This window comes from Etheostoma cragini, chromosome 10 (assembly GCF_013103735.1).
Source record: "Etheostoma cragini isolate CJK2018 chromosome 10, CSU_Ecrag_1.0, whole genome shotgun sequence".
NCBI classification, from domain to species: Eukaryota; Metazoa; Chordata; class Actinopteri; order Perciformes; family Percidae; genus Etheostoma; species Etheostoma cragini.
Genome location: NC_048416.1, coordinates 16727742 through 16749721, shown reverse-complemented (window position 1 = coordinate 16749721; position 21980 = coordinate 16727742). Strand labels below are relative to the sequence as shown.

General features: G+C 39.2%; 1 protein-coding gene across 1 annotated transcript in view; it reads right to left on the bottom strand.

The window, feature by feature from the left end:
- Window positions 1–21980, bottom strand: part of LOC117951607 (neuronal acetylcholine receptor subunit alpha-7-like) — a 31592-nt gene that overhangs the window by 3914 nt on the left and 5698 nt on the right. The window contains exons 2-6 of the mRNA XM_034883381.1: window positions 14290–14429; window positions 10682–10726; window positions 9484–9593; window positions 1809–2056; window positions 676–870 (exon numbers count right to left, since the gene is read on the bottom strand). Coding sequence (XP_034739272.1) covers window positions 676–870; window positions 1809–2056; window positions 9484–9593; window positions 10682–10726; window positions 14290–14429 — 738 coding nt within the window. The remainder of the gene's footprint in view (window positions 1–675; window positions 871–1808; window positions 2057–9483; window positions 9594–10681; window positions 10727–14289; window positions 14430–21980) is intronic.

Here is a 21980-nt window from a genome sequence, read left to right as displayed (position 1 = left end):
GAGAGAGAGAGAGAGAGAGAGAGAGAGAGAGAGAGAGAGAGAGAGAGAGATAGAGAGATAGAGAGAGAGAGAGAACATGAGTATGTACATAATGGTCTGATCAGAGTCACTGGTGTATGAAATCATTCCTGTAATTACCTGTGTACGTAATAATTTATGTTCCAATGTCAACTATTTATCAAATGCTGGCTCCTTGGACGTGTCCAAGGTAGGTTACAGCTCCAGAAAGCCTTTAAACACTTTGACTTTGTAGCTGTTGACTGCTGATTCACGGATGGCTATTTATCAAAACTCACTGGAACTGAAAGAATTCCAAAATCCATTTAGTGGCAAGCCTCTTACTTTCAAATTTAATTATTCCAAGGAGATGTTACATGCATATATTCTTAGCTTGCTATATGATTCATGAAGAGAAATATGCATGAACAAACATGTGAGTGTGCTTTAATATGTTTACGTATGGTGTACAGTTCTGACTGTATTTGTATTAGCTTGAAGACATTCAAACTAAAATTTGTATATTGCTCCTCTTGGTGGAGTTTTTTTATTTAACAAATGCCCTGTATTTTAAAACTGTACAAACATCTTCACCTTCTTTCCATCTTTCTTTTTCAGATCAAAAACACATTTTATAAAATGTATTGGAAATTTCATGTGAATATCATGTGTGTTCACCCAGAGAAATCTTTTCTCCTGAGTCTGCAGGTAGCAGGAAGACCAGCAGGGCCAAGCCAGAGATCAGCACACATGGGATGAGCAAATTGAGGCCGTAGTAAAGCGTCCTGCGGCGCATGGTGACTGTGAATGTCACATCAGGGTAGGGCTCCTTACAGCACTCATAGTACAGCTCATTGCGCTTGGCTGGCACACCTAAGAGCAGGGCACAGGGCATACAGGTCAGGTAGAATAGTGTGGACTAATAAAGTCATTCAATATTTTGAAATAGCTTCTATAATGTGTATAAACCAGAAAACCAGATAGAAGAAATAAAGAGTCTAAATATGTCATAGGATGTATTACTCAGACCAAGCTTTGAACTGCTTTTGTTTTATCATTGTTTTGTTAGTTAAAATGTTCAGCTTCCAAAAAAAGAAGAATCAAAAAAACGGTTTTGATTTTTGTCAGCAGAACTATCTCACCTTGAACTACATCTCTGGGGATGTGGTGTGCTGCGCTCACACATGGCCTGACTACACACCTGCTAACATGTCAAAGGTTGCTATTGCATGCCATCTGTTGCTGTCTGACACCCATTTCCTGCTAACCATCACGCAGGGATCTGTTGCAGCGTTGTCCCAGCTGGAAAGACCCCGCTTGGGAGGTTTTCCAAAACTTCTTCCCTTTCCAGTTCATCCAGCTACAACCTTTCAAATGATGTCCCTTCAAGAAATCTTGTCTCTAAAAAGACTTTGGACACAGGGAGTTTGCAAGGCTTGATCTCAGTATAATAAAGAGGGAGCACAAATGAATAGAGGTCATTTATAGATCCATATGTATCTAGTCTATGGCCTGTAAAGCATTATCCTAGTTAGTTACGTTTTAATTTTTTTTAAATTATTAAAATCATGGAAAACATTGACTCAAGTTATCTAGTGAGGGAGTATGCCACTTTTTATTGCATAGGCTGAATACAGAAGCCACATTTTTTATACCACCTGAACTAAGTTTGTTTTCACCTCATCTCAGGATTTAGATGGAGAAATCTTAGGAGACAACTAGAGAAAACAGTTTTATGTTAAAATATACTTATTGCATTATACAATTACACTGGATTCTCGAATACACAGAAAACAGTGCATATCTCTTACCCACAAGGTCCCACTCCCCATTGGGTATATAGGTCGATGTGTCCACATCCAGCATCTGGAGGTCCAGCAGCCAGCCGTTATGCGTCCAGGAGCCAAACTTCAAGTCACACTTTTGGACGTCAAAGGGGAACCAACGCACGTCAATGTAGCAGGTGCTCTTCAAGATCCCCGGGGGGATGTACTGGCAGTAACCTGACGCATTCACAAGTACGTTGGTGTGAAAGGTGGCATCAAACCGCTCGTCCGCACTGGGGAGAGATTAAGAGAGAGTACTGTGTGTGTGTGTTTGTTTTTGTGTGTGCGTATGTGCCTGCGTGCGTGCGTGCGTGCGTGCGTGCGTTCACCTTCAAATAGTTTTTCATCTTGCTGTAAGCTAAAGCTCCATTTTGCCGAAATCTTATTATTGCATTTTTTTTTTGATTGACATATCATCACCTTTGAAGTTGATATGGCTAAGTAGTTAGTCAAAAGTTGCTTTTTTTACACGGCCAGCAGTTATGGAGCAACGGTTTATTCATTTTGGGTCAAGTTTCTGGACACTGATGAAAATAAGTCTCTCTTTTGGCTTTGTTTCGGTTCTCTACTAACTACCAGGAAAATGCTTAGACACCTAACTTTAGACCCACTTTTAGCTCTGGCACTCCAGTTGAACTCTAATTAAGAATTAAAAAGTAGCCCATGTGGTTTCGGCGAGATTGTGAACTCTTGAATAAAGTGCCAGAGGAAAAGTCTGAACTCAGACAGTGTCTTGTTTGGTTTCCTTACACACTATACGGCCAAAATCCTGTTCACACAAATTGATTCTCCACTGTAGAAACTAGCTGGAAGGGGTTATCTCCTCTCCTCCTCTTCATTGCTACTTTTTATTATGCAGGTAGCTGGAGATAATAAAAGATCAGTTTAGACCAGAAAACCTATTAAAGCAAAATATAGGGAATACAATTTGTCATTGCGCTATATTTGTTTTGGATTATACTTTTATCTCTAACAGATAAACTAATGTTATTTAATTGAATGCCTTAGTCATCTGGATTTACATGCTCCCATTTGCAGTTGCATAACCAGTATCTCTTTATCAATTTTGATCAGCCAGACAGGGTTTTTTATATTTTCTCTCAGTTACTAATACTAATATATTGCAAGTATACTAATATTTTTCTCACCTGTTGTCAGTCTTCATGACTAACCTCCACAGGATAGTCATGTAGAATCATCATTTAGGAACCAAGAGCATTTATAAAAATCTCCACCTACTTCATTACTATGAACTAAATGGTTTTAGATTTTGAAACAAGTGTAAACACATTTCAGTCCATGAAGCACTAAAAGAAAAAATCCCTTTGAACATAGTGAATATCACATGGAATTGAAAACAAGGAGGCAACCAATCAGAAGCATTTAATCCATTTACCCATTTATATTATTGCTCTGAGTGTCTTAACATTTGAACAGACAGCCTTAGACAGGAGCAAATGGCAGAAGAATAAAAATGCTAACCCTACAAAAACACTGCATGAACCAAAAAGGAAACAACAGATATTATAGCAAAGAATTCGGGACAAAAAGGGCTACTACCCCTTTCTGATAGGCTTGCTGTCATTTGAAGTTAGTTGGAAATAATGAAAAATATTAGTGTATATCATTCCATGAAATGTCCACAAAATACACACACACACACACACACACACACACCTATCAGTTAAGTCCTAATTTGTCATCATAGGCCATTCAAAATACAAAGCCCATTGAACAGCTGACAGCCCTTTTCACTTTACAATCCACACCAGCTTAGAACTAAAACCCAAACACTGAACTCTATATACATATACGATATAAAGGCACACACAATACATCTATACATGAGCACACAAATCAACACACACACATACACACACACACAAACACAATGCAATCCCCAAAGAGAGAGATAACGCCAGTGTGTCTGAAACCTCCTGGAGTCTCATTCAGCCCCGACAAAAGACCGTGGCAAGCATCTTAACAGAATTTGTAGATGGACCAGTTTTGTTTGTCACTGCCTTTGCTCAAGATTGAGTGATTTATCTTTTTCCAGGGAGTTATGTGTGGTTATTTATTTCTCTTCTGTGTGCAGGTTGCTATCAGCTGTGGCTCCGGGTGCTGAGGGAGGCATGTGTGGGTGGGCCAAGGCGGAGCTATGTGATGAATTATTCAAGATTTGGTCTTACTTTAAATACATTACAGCAGAGCATAACCTGGACTGTGTGTGTGTATTGGAGAGTACATACAGTACAAGTTGTATTTGTGCAGAAAAAGAGAGACCAAAAAAGCTAGACGTTATCTAATAAAAAAAAAATAATGATAATAATAATAATAATAATTAGGGCTTGTTTCGTGTACTGTTTCAAACTTAACTACTTTATTGTAGCTTGCTTCAGAAAATGTACTGAAAACAATTGTTTCATCTAAATAAGTCATTGACCTCATAAACCTAAAATATGCATAGAACTGGACAAGTGATAGCCCTGGGAGAACAGGACCACACCAGAGAAAGAATACTGTGGACGTGTGAGAGATGGGCAAGGTGGAAACAGACACTGACCAACAATGATAATGGTTGAAGTGACAGGTTCCTGCACCATGGGACATGAGTCACCAAAGCTTTCTTCTCACTACTCTGCCACACACACGCACGCAAGCATGCATGCACACACAGTGCGTCTCACTATCTTTGTAGGGACCCGCCATTGACATAATGCATTCCCTAGCCCCTTACCCTAACCTTAATATCACAACTATTTGCCTAACCTTAACCCTTACCTCACCCTAACCATGACCTAATTTTAACCTTAATTCTAAAACCCCAAAAAGGAAGCCATAAAGCAAAGCATGTTTCTGAGGCAGAAAGAGATCAGTGCAGGATAGAATAAATAATGCACTGATCTTTAAAGAGAGATCTCAATTCCAGACATAGACATAGTATGTAATATATCAATATTATGTGCCTTTAAAGTCAATACTGAACTTGCATGCCCTCAGGTTGCACAACATGAAAGAGCGACAAGAAGTACTACAAAACACTATTAGCCTTGGCATTGTTTTTTTGCAAACTGTAGTTCTGAACTTGTCAAAGCAGAAAAAAATTGGTATTGCTCTGAAGGAGAAAACACCTGAAGCTTTAAATCATGCACAGCTGAGAGCTACATACGGTCAGCAACCACTCATCCCTGCATTAAGCAAAGACCTATCCATCCATGTTCATTATGTCATATCCCAGGAACATAGCATTCAACTAAACAGCCTCAGGGGGGTGCTGTCATTAGACATTCTGTTTGACAGCCAATAGGCTAAGTGGTTAGCTGGTCAAGGAAGCTACAGACAAGAGGTACATTTATTATTACTTATTATTAAGGATATTTCTGTGGGATGGATATTCCTTTAGAGGCAGAGCCGTGATGAATGGACTACTTAATTGTCATTGCAATCATTGTGTTGGTATAATTATATGGGACATAATTGTTGTAGGAGTAAATCCTTTTTTTGTGAAAACTCCAGCATAAAATAATGCCATGTTACTAATTAAAAGTGAACATGATTATAATTGATGACACTTATGGATTTAAAAACATTACTTATTGTATTTTATTTCTAGAGCATTTTTCTAGATAACTGATCACAGAAATGTCAACAAATCCTATCTGTCCATTTATTCAACCATCCACCCATCTAAAAGAAAAACAAAAATCCCTTTGACTATCATTTATCCAATTAATTTCCCTTTCATGTCTGGTTGTACATCTACTGTCCCTGCTGGCAGAATTAGGATTCTGTCTGTGTTTTATTTGAGTTGGACGTCCTTCATGTGCCTCATCGATCTCCAGTCAAATGAGACTTAGAGACTTATCCCTCTAATGACAGAGGAGGTCAATGACTTACATAGCTGTTTTAGATCTGGATATTGTTTTTCCAAACACTATCATCTCACACACACATGCACGCACGCACACGCACAGCAGACAAGCCGGAGCCAACATAAAGTTTACAGTTGGTTCTCATCAGTAAAGTGGAGGAGCTTCATCGTAAACATGCATCTCTGTCTCAGTGGAGGCAACATGCATTTGACCTTTTTGTCATAACCTTCTTGAGAATAATAAAATGTTTAACTTGTCTATATCAGTTAGACCAATATCTTTAATTCAATCAGGAGAGACTTTGTTGCAGATATGCAAAGATCTATTCTTTGTATAATAAGAAAATGTACAGTGTTTGGGGATTAGACTCCATTGATAAAAATATTTGAAAAGGGTCCTAGACACTGATGGAGCCTAGACACTAGTGATGGTGGAGAGGGAACCCGGAGACCAAATGTAGGACCTGACTGCCGGAAAGGAACTCAAGTTGCAGTGGTTGATGATGCCCAGAGGTGGAAGGGGGAGGGGTTTGCACGTTTGCCTGAAAAGACAGCTGAGGCCTCATAACGCCAAATAGTTTTAGGGAGAGATGGTGGGGATTTAAGTTATTTAGAAGCAGGGTTGGGCGTTATGCATTAAAAAATGAACACAACTACAGTAGTGTATTCCGTTTTGCTGTAACACAGTAATATAACGTATTACTAATTAAATGTTGGTAATATTATACTCGTTACAATCTCAGTAACGCGATTTACAACGCATTTACAACATTTAGTGGTGTTTTGTTGGTTGCTGTCTGATGGTACATCAACTACACAACATGAATTTATTATTCAAGTGCTTTAAACATTTTGTAGCTGTAGTTACTTTTGCCCAAACTTCCCTTTCCCGAGCCACATCAACCAGCTCCGACTGGGGGATCCCGAGGCGTTCCCAGGCCAGGTTGGAGATATAATCTCGCCACCTAGTCCTGGGTCTTCCCCGAGGCCTCCTCCCAGCTGGACGTGCCTGGAACACCTCCCTAGGGAGGCGCCCAGGAGGCATCCTTACCAGATGCCCGAACCACCTCAACTGGCTCCTTTCGACGCGAAGGAGCAGCGGCTCTACTCCGAGCTCCTCTCGGATGACTGAGCTTCTCACCCTATCTCTAAGGGAGACGCCAGCCACCCTCCTGAGGAAACCCATTTCGGCCGCTTGTACCCTGGATCTCGTTCTTTCGGTCATGACCCAGCCTTCATGACCATAGGTGAGGGTAGGAACGAAAATTGCCCGGTAGATCGAGAGCTTTGCCTTCTGGCTCAGCTCCCTTTTCGTAACAACGGTGCGATAAACGGAATGTAATACCGCACCAGCTGCTCCGATTACAAACTATTATGAATAATCAATAATGTAATAATGTGGCTAAAGAGGAGACTTTATTGATCCGGTGGTGAAATTCCCAAACTAGCTGCCAAGTCAAACTTCCGCTTTTATTTTGGTGAAAATAACTAGTAGGGTAACAAATTACAATTCAGAGACAGTATTATTGTAATATAACAAATTACTCTCAAACGAAGTAATCTATAATGTATTACATTTTGGAAGTAACTTGCCCAACACTGTTTAGAAGTCTTCCTGAAGGAATTTGTGCTAAGCTTCAATGTTTATTGGAAGGTTCCGTTTTCATGAGCTTAGATTAAAAAAAACAAAAAAACATTTAAAGTGGCCATATTATTAAAAAAATCCCTTTTTCTGGAATTTGGGGTGTTATTTTGTGTCTCTGGTGCTTCCACGCGCATACAAACTACAAAAAAAACATCAATTCTGCTTTGAGTGAGATACAGGTTTCTGAATGTTCTCTGCCTTCAGTGTCCAGGTGAGCTGTTCAAAGTGTCCACGGCTTTCTACTAACTAGCCAAGACATGGTGCTAGCATGCTAGCTCGTTCTCAAGTGCAAACACTGCTAAAACTTTTTTTTTTAAACATAGTTGTTTTTATGTGTGAACAGATTTGAGCAGGTAGCATAGTGCAACACAACACAAGAGAAAGCCGCCGACAAACTAGTAAGCCACAAAGAGGTGGACTGAAAAAAGGGGGAGAGTAAGATGCTGACACCTTGACAGACAGAGACAGGTAGCTGGGATGATTTATATACTGTAGATGAGTCGGTGAAGGCAGGGAACAAAAAAGAATGGAGAGAAAGAGTTGATTGAATAGAAGGAATTATAGTGAGACAGTGAGTTATGAAAGAGAGAGAGAAGAAGACACAATTTGAATGAGATGAGAGAAAAAATGGTAAGATGGGATGGGTGATGGAGGTAGAGAGGGAGGAGTGGAGGAAGGGGGTAAAAGGCAGAGAGAAAGGGAGATTACGATGGGTAATCCTGGCAGCTTTTAAAATTTGGGTTAATACCACCGAACCTTTGTTTCGTCCTCGTATTCCCTGTGATGTGCATGTGTGTGTGTGTGTGTGTGTGTGTGTGTGTGTGTGTGTGTGTGTGTGTGTGTGTGTATTGGGGGGAATTATGGTAATTTTCTCCATCAACTCACTAACATGGGTGTTCAACAACAACTGCAAAGCGGTCTTTCTTTCTTGAACTCACTTTATCTGTTCAAATTTATCAAATCTTCTGTTTTACAAGCTTTTCAACTCATTGTGTCTGTGTCATTGTCTCTCTGTTTTTGACTGAATCCTCTTTGTATTTCTACCCCCTCACGGGACTCAGAACCGATCATGTCTCACAATCAAGCATGCAAACACAATGCAATTAGTTGTTCTGGAGAAAAACAACTGGCCTACATTTCAAACTGACTTAAGAAGCCTCGCAAAAAAGCATGAACAACGCTAGATACTGCCTGACCTGAATCAAAAAATGCATGAGCCAAGCTCAGTTTTTAACTTGAGGGCCTTAACCAGTATGCCTGGTTAATTCTTTCAAAAAACGGAACGTTTTTAAAAATGGCCTGCAGCATATTGACATCAATAGTTCTTTATCAGCCTTCATTTCATGACAATAGTTTCTTTATTACTAACAAGCAAGACATCAAGGAGATCGACAGTCATTGTCAACCATTGCACTGCATCTTAAGAAGACTGAACAACAGTTCGAATTGAGAATGTTGATATTCTGCCAATGATTGATGATTGGAGGAGTGTAACATCACTTGTTAAATCTATTTCAAATAATTTCAGTAAAGCAAAATAATTGTCAAAATGGTTGTTCCTTTAACGAACATCCTTTCTTTCACTGGACTTCCCATCACTGGGGAGGTCATAGTCAATAAATGCAGTTCTTACAGCAACCCACCTCCTCCTGCTAACTGTGTCACTGGGTTTCGTGTTTGGTTTGGTGTGATCTTATCACATTGGCTTAAAGTTACCCTAACACTGCTTTCATTTTTGGGGATTAAAAACAGAATCAATAAAATAGAGGTGCGCCAGAAGGATTAGACTGATATTTTAATCACTGACAACTAAAAAAAAATAGAAAGAAAGTATGCCAGGTGGGTTTATCTGCTCACAATATTTCTAACTAAAAAAAGTTTTTATGTCCACCTGTGGGCAGCGGAAACAAGTTTGCCTTGACAAACAACAGCCTTGACATATCACATTTCAAGTTGATGTGATAAACATGTTAACAAGCAGCATATACTGTATCTACATTCAGGCATGACTGAGCAGCTATGTCATTCATTTGGAGTCATTTGGTGTATTCAACATAAGATCACTACTCACTCAGTAAAACAAATTTTAACAAATATTTCTGCGTTAAGAAAGGTGGCTAGCAGCAGGAGAAGGCCGCTCTGACCTGTTGTAAAGGAGGATGTCAGGGGTCCAGATCTGGTCTGAAGGGAATCGCAGGTTCTGGACACCGGGGTAGTTTTCTGGATTCCAGCTTAGGTAGATGTCTGTCCAGTACTGTAAACACAGAAAGAGAGAGAGAGAGTAAGAGAGAGAGAGAACTCTAAGATGATCTTAAAATACATTTTAAATATTTGCAATACCTCTCACAGCATGTAGTAATGTGCTATGGCTAGTTAAACTAATCTAACAGAACTTTTACAAGTTAATGGCAAATTCAAGAGAAATAAGAAAGGCTTTATCTTGCCAAAAAGGGAATGAAAATGGAGTGTTATAAACATCAATTCTGAGCTCATCAAGGAATGTAAAAAAAAATGTTATTCCTGTACGCTTGCTTCTAACCATGCAGGCACACCTGATTGCTTAAACAATGCAATAATCTATCACCATTTACAGCCTACTATCTACATTATTAAGCTATAAAATTGCAACGCTATCGGATTGAATGAGCAATAGACGGTTCTTCTCTCTGCTTCATGAGAATGTGTTATTTATTTCGGGCCACTTGTCTAACCAAAACAGAAGTCGGGAAAACAATAAGCACCAAGTAAACTGTGTACTACTTAAATCTGCTGCACAGAATAGTTTGGCCCAAGGCTTTGAAAATGTCTGGAAATCATCGCCTGTTGGCATTAAATTTCTTAACTATTAAGTTAACTGGCACTTAATCCTCCTCCTCTGCTTTTCACTTTTTGCTTTACAATCTGCCTAAAGGGATGTTTTCTTGAGTATGCTGATGCCAGCAATGAACACAGACATACACAAATCCGCTGTCTCTATTTCACACACGGTCAGCAACTGTTGGCTGAGTTCCAATGTTGAGGATTCGGATTCCCTGTGAGCTCTGAAAATAATTGCAAATAGCTTAAAAATACTTGGATGGAGGAGCTAACACTAATACTAACTGGATATACAGGAAATATTAGATTATTATCATTTTTTTTAGACTGTAAATAAGTACAAAGATATAATCCAGGAAAGAAATTGCAAATCTGGATGTGCATGATTAACATTGGATATCACAAAAAAGCACTTAATGTAGTGGAGCTAGGGATTTCAGAAACAGTCACAGTGTCATTAAAAGAGATAATTGTGTAATAAAACACATAAAATTGATAACGTGCCCTTCTCAAACTTTGACTCACCAGCTGCAGCCAAGCGTTAGTCATCAGCACTTGATTTTTCTCATCCTGAGGACAACAGAAAAAAAGAAGAGGAAAAGAGACAATATGTTTTTCTTTTGTATAAGAAAAGACAACCAGGGCAATCCATATTTAATAAAGTGGAAAAGGGCTCTGCCATTAGCAAGTCAGGGCAGTTGCTTTGCATATCCAAAGAACAAACCATGCTTTGTAAATCTGTATAAAAGATGGTTTTATGTAACCAAGTGTAGTTCTGTTGAATGGTTTCACTGTGGAGCCATGTGACAAATCACACAACCCTTTCAAAATTTAAATATTGTAGGTCCTAGTGGATTTAAACAATTGTAATGAACTGTAAAATGCCATGCTGGCTCGAATGAAAAAAAAAATCCAATCATATTCACAGACATAATAACATCACAAAAGCAATGCTCTCAGTGTTTTTTTTCTCGATTCGCTGATGCACAAGGAAAAGATTCACAGCAGGTTTATCTGTGTCCATTTATTTATTTCAAGTGTGCATGTTAAACATGTTGTGTAAAGCTGTTGAATGGTGTTGTGCAATTATGTATTATCTTAAAAGCACTACTGCAAGCACAAAGATAACAGAGATTGATCTTATCTGTGTTTTCTACAAAGAATGCAACAGCAACTATTTTAACTTATTTTAATATTTAAGGGTAATTATATGTTTTGTAACTCATATGTTGTATGTTCTATATGCTGCTGATGGTTTGGCAAGAACATTGCTGTAAAATTAATTTGTAATCTCAGTGAGAAAATATCCTAGTTAAAAACACCGTAATTATTAAAAGTTCTTATTACCAATGAGTAATTAAGTTAATTTGCCAATATCTATGGGTTTTTGATATTAAATAATGAACTTCCAAAATGTTTTCAATGTGTACTTTTTTCATTTTGGAAATAATGTTGATAATGTTCTAGCTGCAAGGTGAAATTAGCATTTCTGCAAGCTTCAGAATTTCAGCTCCAAGTGCAGAGTGAAAAAGTCAGAATGCCTTCACTGAAGAGAGGAAGGCTGACAGAGATCAGAGAAGTTTCCTTTTTAAAGCACACTGCATTTGTTTATCCATGTATCTTCATTCCTTCTCTTTTTTCCTATTTCTGAGCTTGGGGTGGCAGTGGCCACATATGGCAAATCATTCTATAGTGTCCTGTCTTTAGGCAGATGACCCAGATGATCTAGTAAAAGTCACAGCTGAAAGTAATAATTGGAAATGTGTGTCTCTTCAGAAATTTTGAATGACCCAGTGATTTGTTGGTGTGTGTTTACAATTTGTTGAAATGGGTTGTGAACTGTATTAGGACTGTACCCTACTCAGAATTTTGTCAGTGAAATGTTTCTATAGATGGTTAACAATATTACTGATGACTTTTCTTCAATACACTTTTCTTAACATGTATTTTATGTTTCAACATGAATATGTTTATGTGTGTTTATGTGAGTCTCTGTATGGACATATTTACTTGGAAACACCTAGAACCTGACCTTGAAACATGTGAGCACCAGTCAGTCAACGATGTTTCTTTTAAAGATGATGAATAACTAAGTTTAAGGAACATCTGTGTTCCCTAACAACAACTGAACAGCAAATTTACAGTGTACTAGTACTACTAGTACAACTCTGGGTCTTAGCACATCAGTTACTGCATCCCCAAAAGACTCAGTCAATCATTCACAAGCAAGGATGGGTTGAGGTTTACCCCTTTGTGAATAACTGCGTGAGCAGATAGTCCAAAGGTTTAAGAACAATGTTTCTCAACGTACATTGCAAGGAATTTAGGGATTCATCATCTAAAGTCCATAATAATAGTAATTTTATAATCATGAAGAGATTCAGAAAATAAGCAGCAAGGCGGAAATACAACTTTGAAAGCCAGTGACCGACCCCTCAGGCGGCAGTGCATTAAATACTAACATCATTATGTACAGGTTATTACCATGTGGGTTCAGGAACACTTCCAAAAACCACTGTCAGTTAACAGTTTGTCGCTACATCTACAAGTGCAAGTGAAAAGTCTACCATGCATATCAAAAGCCATACATCAACAATGCCCAGAATCACCGCCGGCTTCTCTGGGCCTGAGCTACAACAAGTGTCCTCAGTTCCCAAATGTTTGTTGAGTGTTGATAAAATAAAAGGTGATGGTACACAGTGGTAAACATGCCCCACCGTGTTGCAGGCATCAATTTCAAAAATGAGTGAATATTTGCAAAAAAATATATAATGTTTGTTAGTTTGAAAATTGAATATCTTGTGTTTGTAGTGTATTTTGTTGAATATAGGTTGAAAAGTATTTGCAAATCATTGTAGTCAATTTTTATTTTACGTTTTAAACAACGTCCAAACTTCAGTGAAATTGGAGTTTGTAGATTGAAAGGTGTCTTGATTAAACTAAAATTCAGTCTTTCTTCAGTCTCTATCATTGCTGTTCCAGAAATCTATTTTACACAAAATATATAAACATCTAAGCTGCTGGCTAAACTTTAGTGCTTTGCTAAAAGTGTCAGTAACAACATTAAAATTAATTAATTTCACTCACTATCATATTTAACCCCACTCTGCTTCATTTTTGGCAGCAAAAAAACAACTTTGCTCAGTCACCTTTCCCTTGATGAATTTAGATTAAAACGAAATAAAACATTGTTGTTAAAAGAGATATTAAGACATACAGTGTTTATGTGTGTGTGTGGGGCCGGGATTATAATGTTTTCAAATGTAAAAGATGTCACCAGCACGGTGGTACAATTCTGCTTCAACCTCCAATAAAGGCAGGGTTGGTGACTATTTCCAATATACACTTTTTATATATTGTTTTAAATGGTCCTTCCATCAAGAAAGCAATAAATAAGTAACAGGCTCTGAAGAAGGAGTGAAAAAGATGTGTCATCCGTAGCTGCTGCAATCCTGTAAAAACGCCCACCAATCACTGCCTTCGCAGACGGCTTGGAAAGAACCAATAAATTGCCTCTTTGACCCGCTGCGATTACCCTGGATTTCCACCAACTGTGGAACAGCTTTGTTTCGGCTCTGCTGCGTGTTGGCTCCGTGCTCCGCCGTCCTTCAATATCCACTGGGTCCAGATTTGATGTGGAACAGCTGAAGTCACGAGGACCCACAAGATCTCCCAAATTCATATTTGATCGAGAGATATAAAACAATGTAGTTTCTATGAACAGAACCACAAAACCTCTGACCTGTTGACTTCAGGCTTGTCTCCGGCCATTAAGACATTTTCAAGGTGTAGTGCAGGGAAATATGAACCACTGTGAGAACAGTGTATTTTATTTTGAAAATGAACCAATTGTTTTATTTTGTTTCTGTGTTCAACTTCCTGTCCCGCACAATCTGCCCTGTGCTGAATTGCTGCGGAGCGGTTAGATGGAGCCCCGAGGAGATGCTACTTTCAAATCAGGCTACCTTTTCAACATTAGTATTTTACTACACACACACAGAGAGAGAGAGAGAGAGAGAGAGAGAGAGAGAGAGAGAGAGAGAGAGAGAGAGAGAGAGAGAGAGAGAGCGAGAGAGAGAGAGAGAGAGAGAGAGAGAGAGAGAGAGAATATAAGTGAATGCTGTCTCCCTCACCACATCTATGATCTGCAGCAGTGTTAGGCCCAGCTCCACCAGGATGGCTGCTGAGTCATTGACCACAGGTCTCTCCAGTCGGTTGTAGTTAGCCAGCAGCTCTTTGTACAGCCTCCTCTGGTGTTCTCCCTGCAGGGATCCTAGGTTAACCAAAAGAAACAAGCGGAAACGTAATTTGTCTGATGATTATTTTGAACACAAAGCATCCCCTGCATTAAAAGTTGTTCAAAACTAATGTTTGAACATGGATGTTCCTTGACCTTAGGTAACAGTTTGTGTGACAAACTCAGCTCCAAGGACCTTAATGCGATAAAACTAGTAAGTGGATCTTTGATATCATTTTGTAACCACCAGCTGTTGCTTCATATTTCAGAGTTGAAGGTACACCCCTCCATTCATTACAGTTTCTGAAGGTCACACCTCGATTTACAGACATTGGGGGTGCAGTGTTTTTATTTGCATTTTAAACAGTAAATCTAAATCTGTTAGTGTTTTGGCTTGGGCTATCCATTTCCTCCCATCGTACCTTGGAACACATTCTTGTGTAGTGAGCCTAAATTCTAATCCAGAAAGTAGCTTTAATGACATTCCTAACCTTTTACCCTTCTTTTGATGGCACCAGCCTGCAGCCAGATTATAATTTACCTGATGGAGTTTCTAATGTGCCGCCATATACTTTATCTATTAAGTTTATTTAGATAACTCCAAGATGTCCCAAATACCTAAAATGTATAAAAGTAAGATTTGTTGAGCTGAAGGTTTTGAATAATGATTACTGTAAATACCAGTATACACATACGCTGGCACTAGCATATACACACACACACACACACACACACACACACACACACACACACACACACACACACACAAACACACACACACACACACACACACACACAGGAAGGGCTGTAGATTGGTGTGGTCTTAAGGTCCAGTGTGATTAAGATGATGTGTTTGTTGGCTGACTCTCATCAACATTATTGATCCTCTTTACCTCACCTTCCACACACATTTTGCACTGCCCATTTGTCCTGACATAAAGGGAGACAGAGACATACAAACACCCACGCGCACACACACACAAACACAATTAGACCACATTGTTAAATGACCTTGGACCTAATCTTACTATAGTGCATTTTTCAAATGAAAGGCGGAAGTGCAACAGGCTTCCCCATTATTATTAAGATTATTTGTTAAAGTAATTTCCGTTAGCTCATTTGCAACCCTTACATCAGGGGTTTCTGCTCCCGGTAATGTGGTCACACTGCAAGAAAAATCAGTTTATTTGTCCTTTGTGTGACACAGATCTGTTTTAATGATTGAGGGCTGCAGTGTCAAAGCAAAGAGCATCATAAATGTCTAAAATTAGTTAATGGATCGGTGTGAGGACACCATTCATATTTGAATCAATTTAGAACAATCATTTTAGAGTGGTATTGGATATTGGCAACAATGTCAAACATTAATGATCATTAAGGCTTGCAGTGTCAGTTATAGTCTGTTTTTAGTCTAGTACATTCACCTATGCGTACCCTCCCTGTAGAATAAAATACAAAATTAATCACTTGAGAAAAAACCTTTTTTTAATATTCTTCTTTTGAGCTTAATGACAATGTATTTTGTAAAAGGCTTTGTAGGGCCAACATGTCAGATACATCACTTAAATGACAGATCTGAAATTATGAAAAGCACAGACATTGGTCAGCAATAACATGAATGTACTGGGAGTACACACACTTCAGCAAATAAACACATTTGTCATGCACACATACTGTATATACTTGTGTATATATATGCATGTGTATGTGCACACACACACACACACACACACAGAGTATCCTCTCTATCTATGCATCCGTCTATCCCCTCTCCCAGTCCATCCATCCATCTTCATCCGCTTATCCGGTATCGGGTTGCGGGGTCAGCAGCTCCAGCAGGGGACCCCACACTTCCCTTTCCTGAGCCACATCAACCAGCTCCGACTTGGGGATCCTGAGGTGTTCCCAGGCCAGGTTGGGGATATGATCTCTCCACCTAGTCCTGGGTCTTCCCCGAGGCCTCCTCCCAGCTGGACGTGCCTGGAACATCTCCCTAGGAAGGCGCCCAGGAGGCATCCTTACCAGATGCCCGAACCACCTCAACTGGCTCCTTTTGACGCGAAGAAGCAGCGTCTCTACTCCGAGCTCCTCTCGGATGACTGAGTTTCTCACTCCCTACCTGAAGAAAGCACTCCATTGGTTTCTTGCTAAGAACCATGACCTCAGATTTAGAGGTGCTGATCCTTATCCCAGCCACTTCACACTTGGCTGCGAACCGATCCAGTGAGTGCTGAAGGTCACAGACCGATGACGCCATCAGAACCACATCATCTGCAAAAAGCAGCGATGAGATCCGACTTACTGCCAAGAACCCGGACACAGCTCTCGCTTTGGTCATACAGAGATTGGATGGCCCTGAGAAAGGACCCCCTCTCCCCATACTCCCGCAGCACCTCCCACAATTTCTCCCCAGGCCCCCTCCAAGATCCTTGCGAGAGTGAAGTTTTGGTCAGTTGTCCCATGAACAGGACGGAATCCGCATTGTTCCTCTTCAATCCGAGGTTCGACTATCGGCCAAACCCTCCTTTCCAGGACCTTGGAGTAGACTTTACCAGGGAGGCTGAGAAGTGTGATACCCCTGTAATTGGCACACACCCTCTGTTCCCCCTTTTCGAAGAGGGGAACCACCATCTCGGTCTGGCACTCCTTAGGCACCGTCCCAGACTTCCACGCAATGTTAAAGAGGCGTGTCAACCAAGACATCCCCCCACACCCAGAGCTTTCAGCATTTCTTGACAGATTTCATCAATCCCTGGGGCTTTGCCGCTGTGGAGTTGTTTGACTACCTCAGCGACTTCCATGTAAAGGCTGGATAGACGGAGCCATGGCTTTCCTGCAAACGCGCATTCAAAACACATGCACACTCACAGACATGTTTTGGACACCCAGGCAAGTGTTGTAATGGTGGATGGCCACAAAACCCAATCTCAATAAATCCATACACAGTACCACTGTCATAAATCTGTCCATCTATGCACAATGTAATTTGCATACCCAAGTACACTCAAATGTAACTACAGCCTCATCTACAGCTACTATCCTACAAAACTCCCTTCTGTGTCTCTCCTGTGTTTTATTACTGTGAATTGTGAACTGAGGTCCAAACTAACATAACAAAACTAATAAAGTCAGTGAATAAGAATTGAAAGCTCAGTCTTCGTTGCTGCTTGTATCATAAAACTGTGTTTGGAAGGAATTAAATAATCAAATACAATAAACCACTGTGGCAAAACAATTTTGCAAACAATTGTGCAGTATACCCCGGGGATGAAGGGATACACCCATTAGATGTTAGTTTTTTTTTTCTTTCTTCTTTTTGTTTTCCTTTCCTTTTTTATCATCTCACTAATGAAGCTCATATGAGAAACTGGCAGGAACACATCATTTTCCAAACCCAGCGAGAGGCCTCCTCAAACTAACTCCGGCAGAGGGAGGGAATCAGAGTGGGGGATAGAAGAGGTAAAGGGAGCTGGAAGATTTGTCGTTTGTTCAGCACCCTTTTTTTTGACTTCCCTGTTCACCACCTTTAACTTTTTATGAATGACAGAGATAGTGTTCCTTACACTATCTTTAGTTTTTATTAGATGTCAATTTACTGTAGTCGGTTTGACCTTTTAGTAGGGCTGGGTACCGAACAAATGATAATGAAATGTAATACAGACACAAATGTTATTAATTCGCTAATTTTATATATTTTAAAAATAGTGTCAAAGTAAGTATGTGTTTTTTAATGTGATTTCCTTTTGTCTTACATCACTCACAAACACACACACACACACACGCGCATGCACGCACGCACGCAACCATGGTTCCTCTCTGTGCTCATTTTAACTCAGAAAAATGTCCCATACAAAGAAATAACACTTTTTTTTTACATTGTTCTGTGTTACACTAATGTATTCATGTTAACCTAACTTCACCGATCGAGCACACTGATGTTGCCCCTGAGCTACAGGCTGTCTGCATATACAATTAGTTATAGTTTAATAAGCAGAGCCACACTGATTCTGGGCACCTCAGGGACCCCGAGGGAATCAGCACCCAAGGGGACATTTTATTTCAGCTTGGCATAACCCCACAAAATATTAATACATTTCACACATTCACGAGGTCTCCTGTGAGACCAAGTCAATTTTCTTTTAGAGTGAGTTTCCTCGAGATCAACATTTATTCGAAGAATATTAGACGTGAGAGCTCTCACAAATTACTATGAAAAAGAAACGAGAGGAAATGAAAAATGTCAGACACATAGAGATGTAAATGTGTGTTATCAGTCCAAACTGGGAGAGGCTCCAGCCCCTTGTGTAAAGTTTTAGAGCCATTAAGAATACTAAGGATAGAAATAATGATGTGGGTGTTTAGGAATGACAACCACTAATTTGGAGGATTAGAAGGAACACATTAAGAATTCAAAACCTTAACGGAAAATATTGACAACGTACTGAGTCAGGATGTGCTAGCTCCAACCATGAATAGAAAAAAAGGATGATCTTGCTTAGCATTAGCTAAAAGGAAACATTTCCATAGTGTGTTCTAGGTAAGAAGAAAATCAAATTTCAGACACATGTAGCTCTGTACAAATGTGAAAGATGAGAAGAAGACTGCTGAAGATTGCTATTGTATTCAAGACATGGTTGTGTACCATCATTGACCCCGTTTGTTGAAAAGAACCTATGTCAGAGGTTATCCAGATGCTTTCAAGGTTTGTATTGCACGCTTAAATGTTAAATTCCCTAAGCGTGAATGTTAATCCCATTCCACTTATTGTGAAGGTCAACTTTATAGCTTCTTCCACAGCTGTCAACTGTATCTCAGTCTTCAACTAAAGATGAAAGCTCCAGAATCTACCTGTAGTAAGTGGACCTTCAATTAAGAAGACAAGAGAGTAAACTCAACACACCGATGAGGTGCATTTGAAAGCTCCAAGAAAAGCTTTCAGGTGAACCAAGGTGAGTTAAAAGCCCTTTTTAAAGTTTAGGCTTGTAAATCAAATTTGGAATATTAACTCTGGTCTGTACATTGAATTTAAATTTTACAAGTTTATTTTTAATCTGTTTTCTAAAATGTACATTCCGATCTGAATACAGCATATTATGATATAAATATCAACATATTATGCTGATTTGGTTTATTTATATTTTATTTCCCTTTCTCTTGCTGGTCTGGAACCCTATCCCCTCCGCTCCCCCGTAGTGCTTTGGTCAATGTTATGAGTGGAAATGTATACATGTTTTGGGTTCTCTTCTTCCTTGTCTTGTCTGTCCTAATGTTGTTTTAAATACCATGTGATGTGATTTTACTGCAACATAATTTCCCCATGGGGAAAGTAAACATGAATGAAACAAAATAATATTAGCGCGCCTCTTGAAAGCAGACTTTTGCTCTGTGCACTTCAAATCACTTTCAATTCATCTTCTACTACCCTGCAACACTTAGACATTAAGAAGCAACTTGTTTTATGTCTGTTTCCTATTCTGTTGCATGTTGTCATACAAAATGAGCTTTACACAAAACTTTATAAAAGCTGAATATTTAAGTGAATATTTTATCATTGTAGTCACCCACAAACTTTAGCGAGAGTTGTGTATATTCAAACATAGGCTACACAATAAATTAAGATGGTGGGATGTAACGGTTTTTAATGTAATATGCATGTGTAAATAACTCTAAAGGGGAAAATCTAAAGCACATTCTTTCTATCCATCCCTCTCAAGTCTTCTACCTCTAATCCCCATTATACACACCTTCTTTCCTTCTCCTGTAAAAAACACTAACATTTTTCCATATTACACTCCTTTGCTATTCCACTGTAAGTTTTCATCTTCTTTATTTTGACTGCACCTCTCTTCCTCTATCATTGGCTTTATCCTTTTACAAGCCTTTTCAAATCTTGTGATATCCCCGTTTTTGATCCCCCTTTCTAAATGCGTCTATCTTTTTTCTATTCTTCATTTTCAGTCTTTCTGCCTTGTCCTGAATTGACTTGTTTCTGTTTTCAGCATTTTTGTTCTTACTCGCAATGAATGAGCGCATTCTAGAGCCGATTAGGTTGTGAGGAAATAAACAAAAAGCCGGAAATTTGTTTATGATTATAATCAGTGCTATCACCAGTCAGTTAGCATCATAGGCAAACAAATGGTGGGGATTTAACAGTCACGGTGCCATAAGACCCAAAAGACGCCAAATAAACAGGTGACTAATTTGTGAAATTGTTGCCAAAAATATAGGTTTTTGTTCGAGGTGGCATCTGAAAGGAGAAGAAGAACTGCGCAAATACACTCAAGAACCTAATTATGTTTCTTGCACATGCTCTCTCTTCACATTCACATACTCATATACACACACATTAACATACTGAGAAATTCAGATAGACAATTCTATCCCATCGGAATATTTTTTACTGGGTCAATGCTTTCAGATGAGGCTTCCAAACAAACACAGACACCAAAACAGGGACCCAGTCTCTCACACACACACTACACAACAGACAAACACACACAAACACACACACACATAGACAGACAGACACTCAGACAGAGTATCCCAGAATGCTCTGGAACAGAAGAACCTGGAGGAAGAATAGGGCTGCACAAAGACACCGCTGACAGACCGCCACTCCCCGAGGGCCTGGAAAGTCAACAATACAACAAATGCCACACATCTACAGCCATTCTGATGCAAATATCTTGTGTGATATGATTAAAACCACACTCCAACAAAAAAATAGTTTGCGAAAACAATATCTTCATAAACATCTGCAGAATTAACACCACAAAGCTGGAACAATACATTCACTAGGACAGGGTTATTAGCTTAGGGTAGCAACATGGTGTTTGTTTGAAATCAAGTCTTTTTGAAAAGCGAATGGACAAATGATAAAAATTAAACTTAATTTAATTTGGTCTTCATTCCATTTTTTACTTGATTATACATAGCCGCAAATAAGACATGGATACACTATCACATACTGCCATTACTGAAATTTCACTGGCCAGAGTGACATGATCGGTAATGCCTGTTGCAGAAATCAAGCATGTGTGATGCAAATAGTAGTCATGCAGCAGTCACTCTAGAGTATAGTATGTGCGCATTATGACACTTACTTTCCCAAACCTTCAAATAGGTGTCCACTGTAACAGAAACCATCCATCTCACCTTTAGATTGTGGCAAAGACCTTGAAAACGGTGATTTAACTGTCTTTAAGAAAAGCACCCCAAGGTGAAGAAATAAAATATTGGGACTCAAAGACTATAATGTTTGATGGGCTGCAACAAAGTGTGTGTGTGTGTGTGTGTGTGTGTGTGTGTGGTTGTGTTTGTGTAAAAAGCATCTTATCTTCTATTCATGCTTTTGAGAAATATGTTTCCTTAAAATCCTAAGAGGGTATTTGTATTTCCTCCATTGTGTATGGATGTGTTTGCATTCACACAAGTGTGTATGCTAAATGATTGTTTTGACTACGGTTAACAACTCTGGTCTAACCCACGAATTCTTCAGTAACATTAACTGTATAGATAGACTACTAATCTAATGGTAATTTAGCCGGCTATATGTCTCTGTGTGTGTGTGTGTGCGTGTGTGAATAT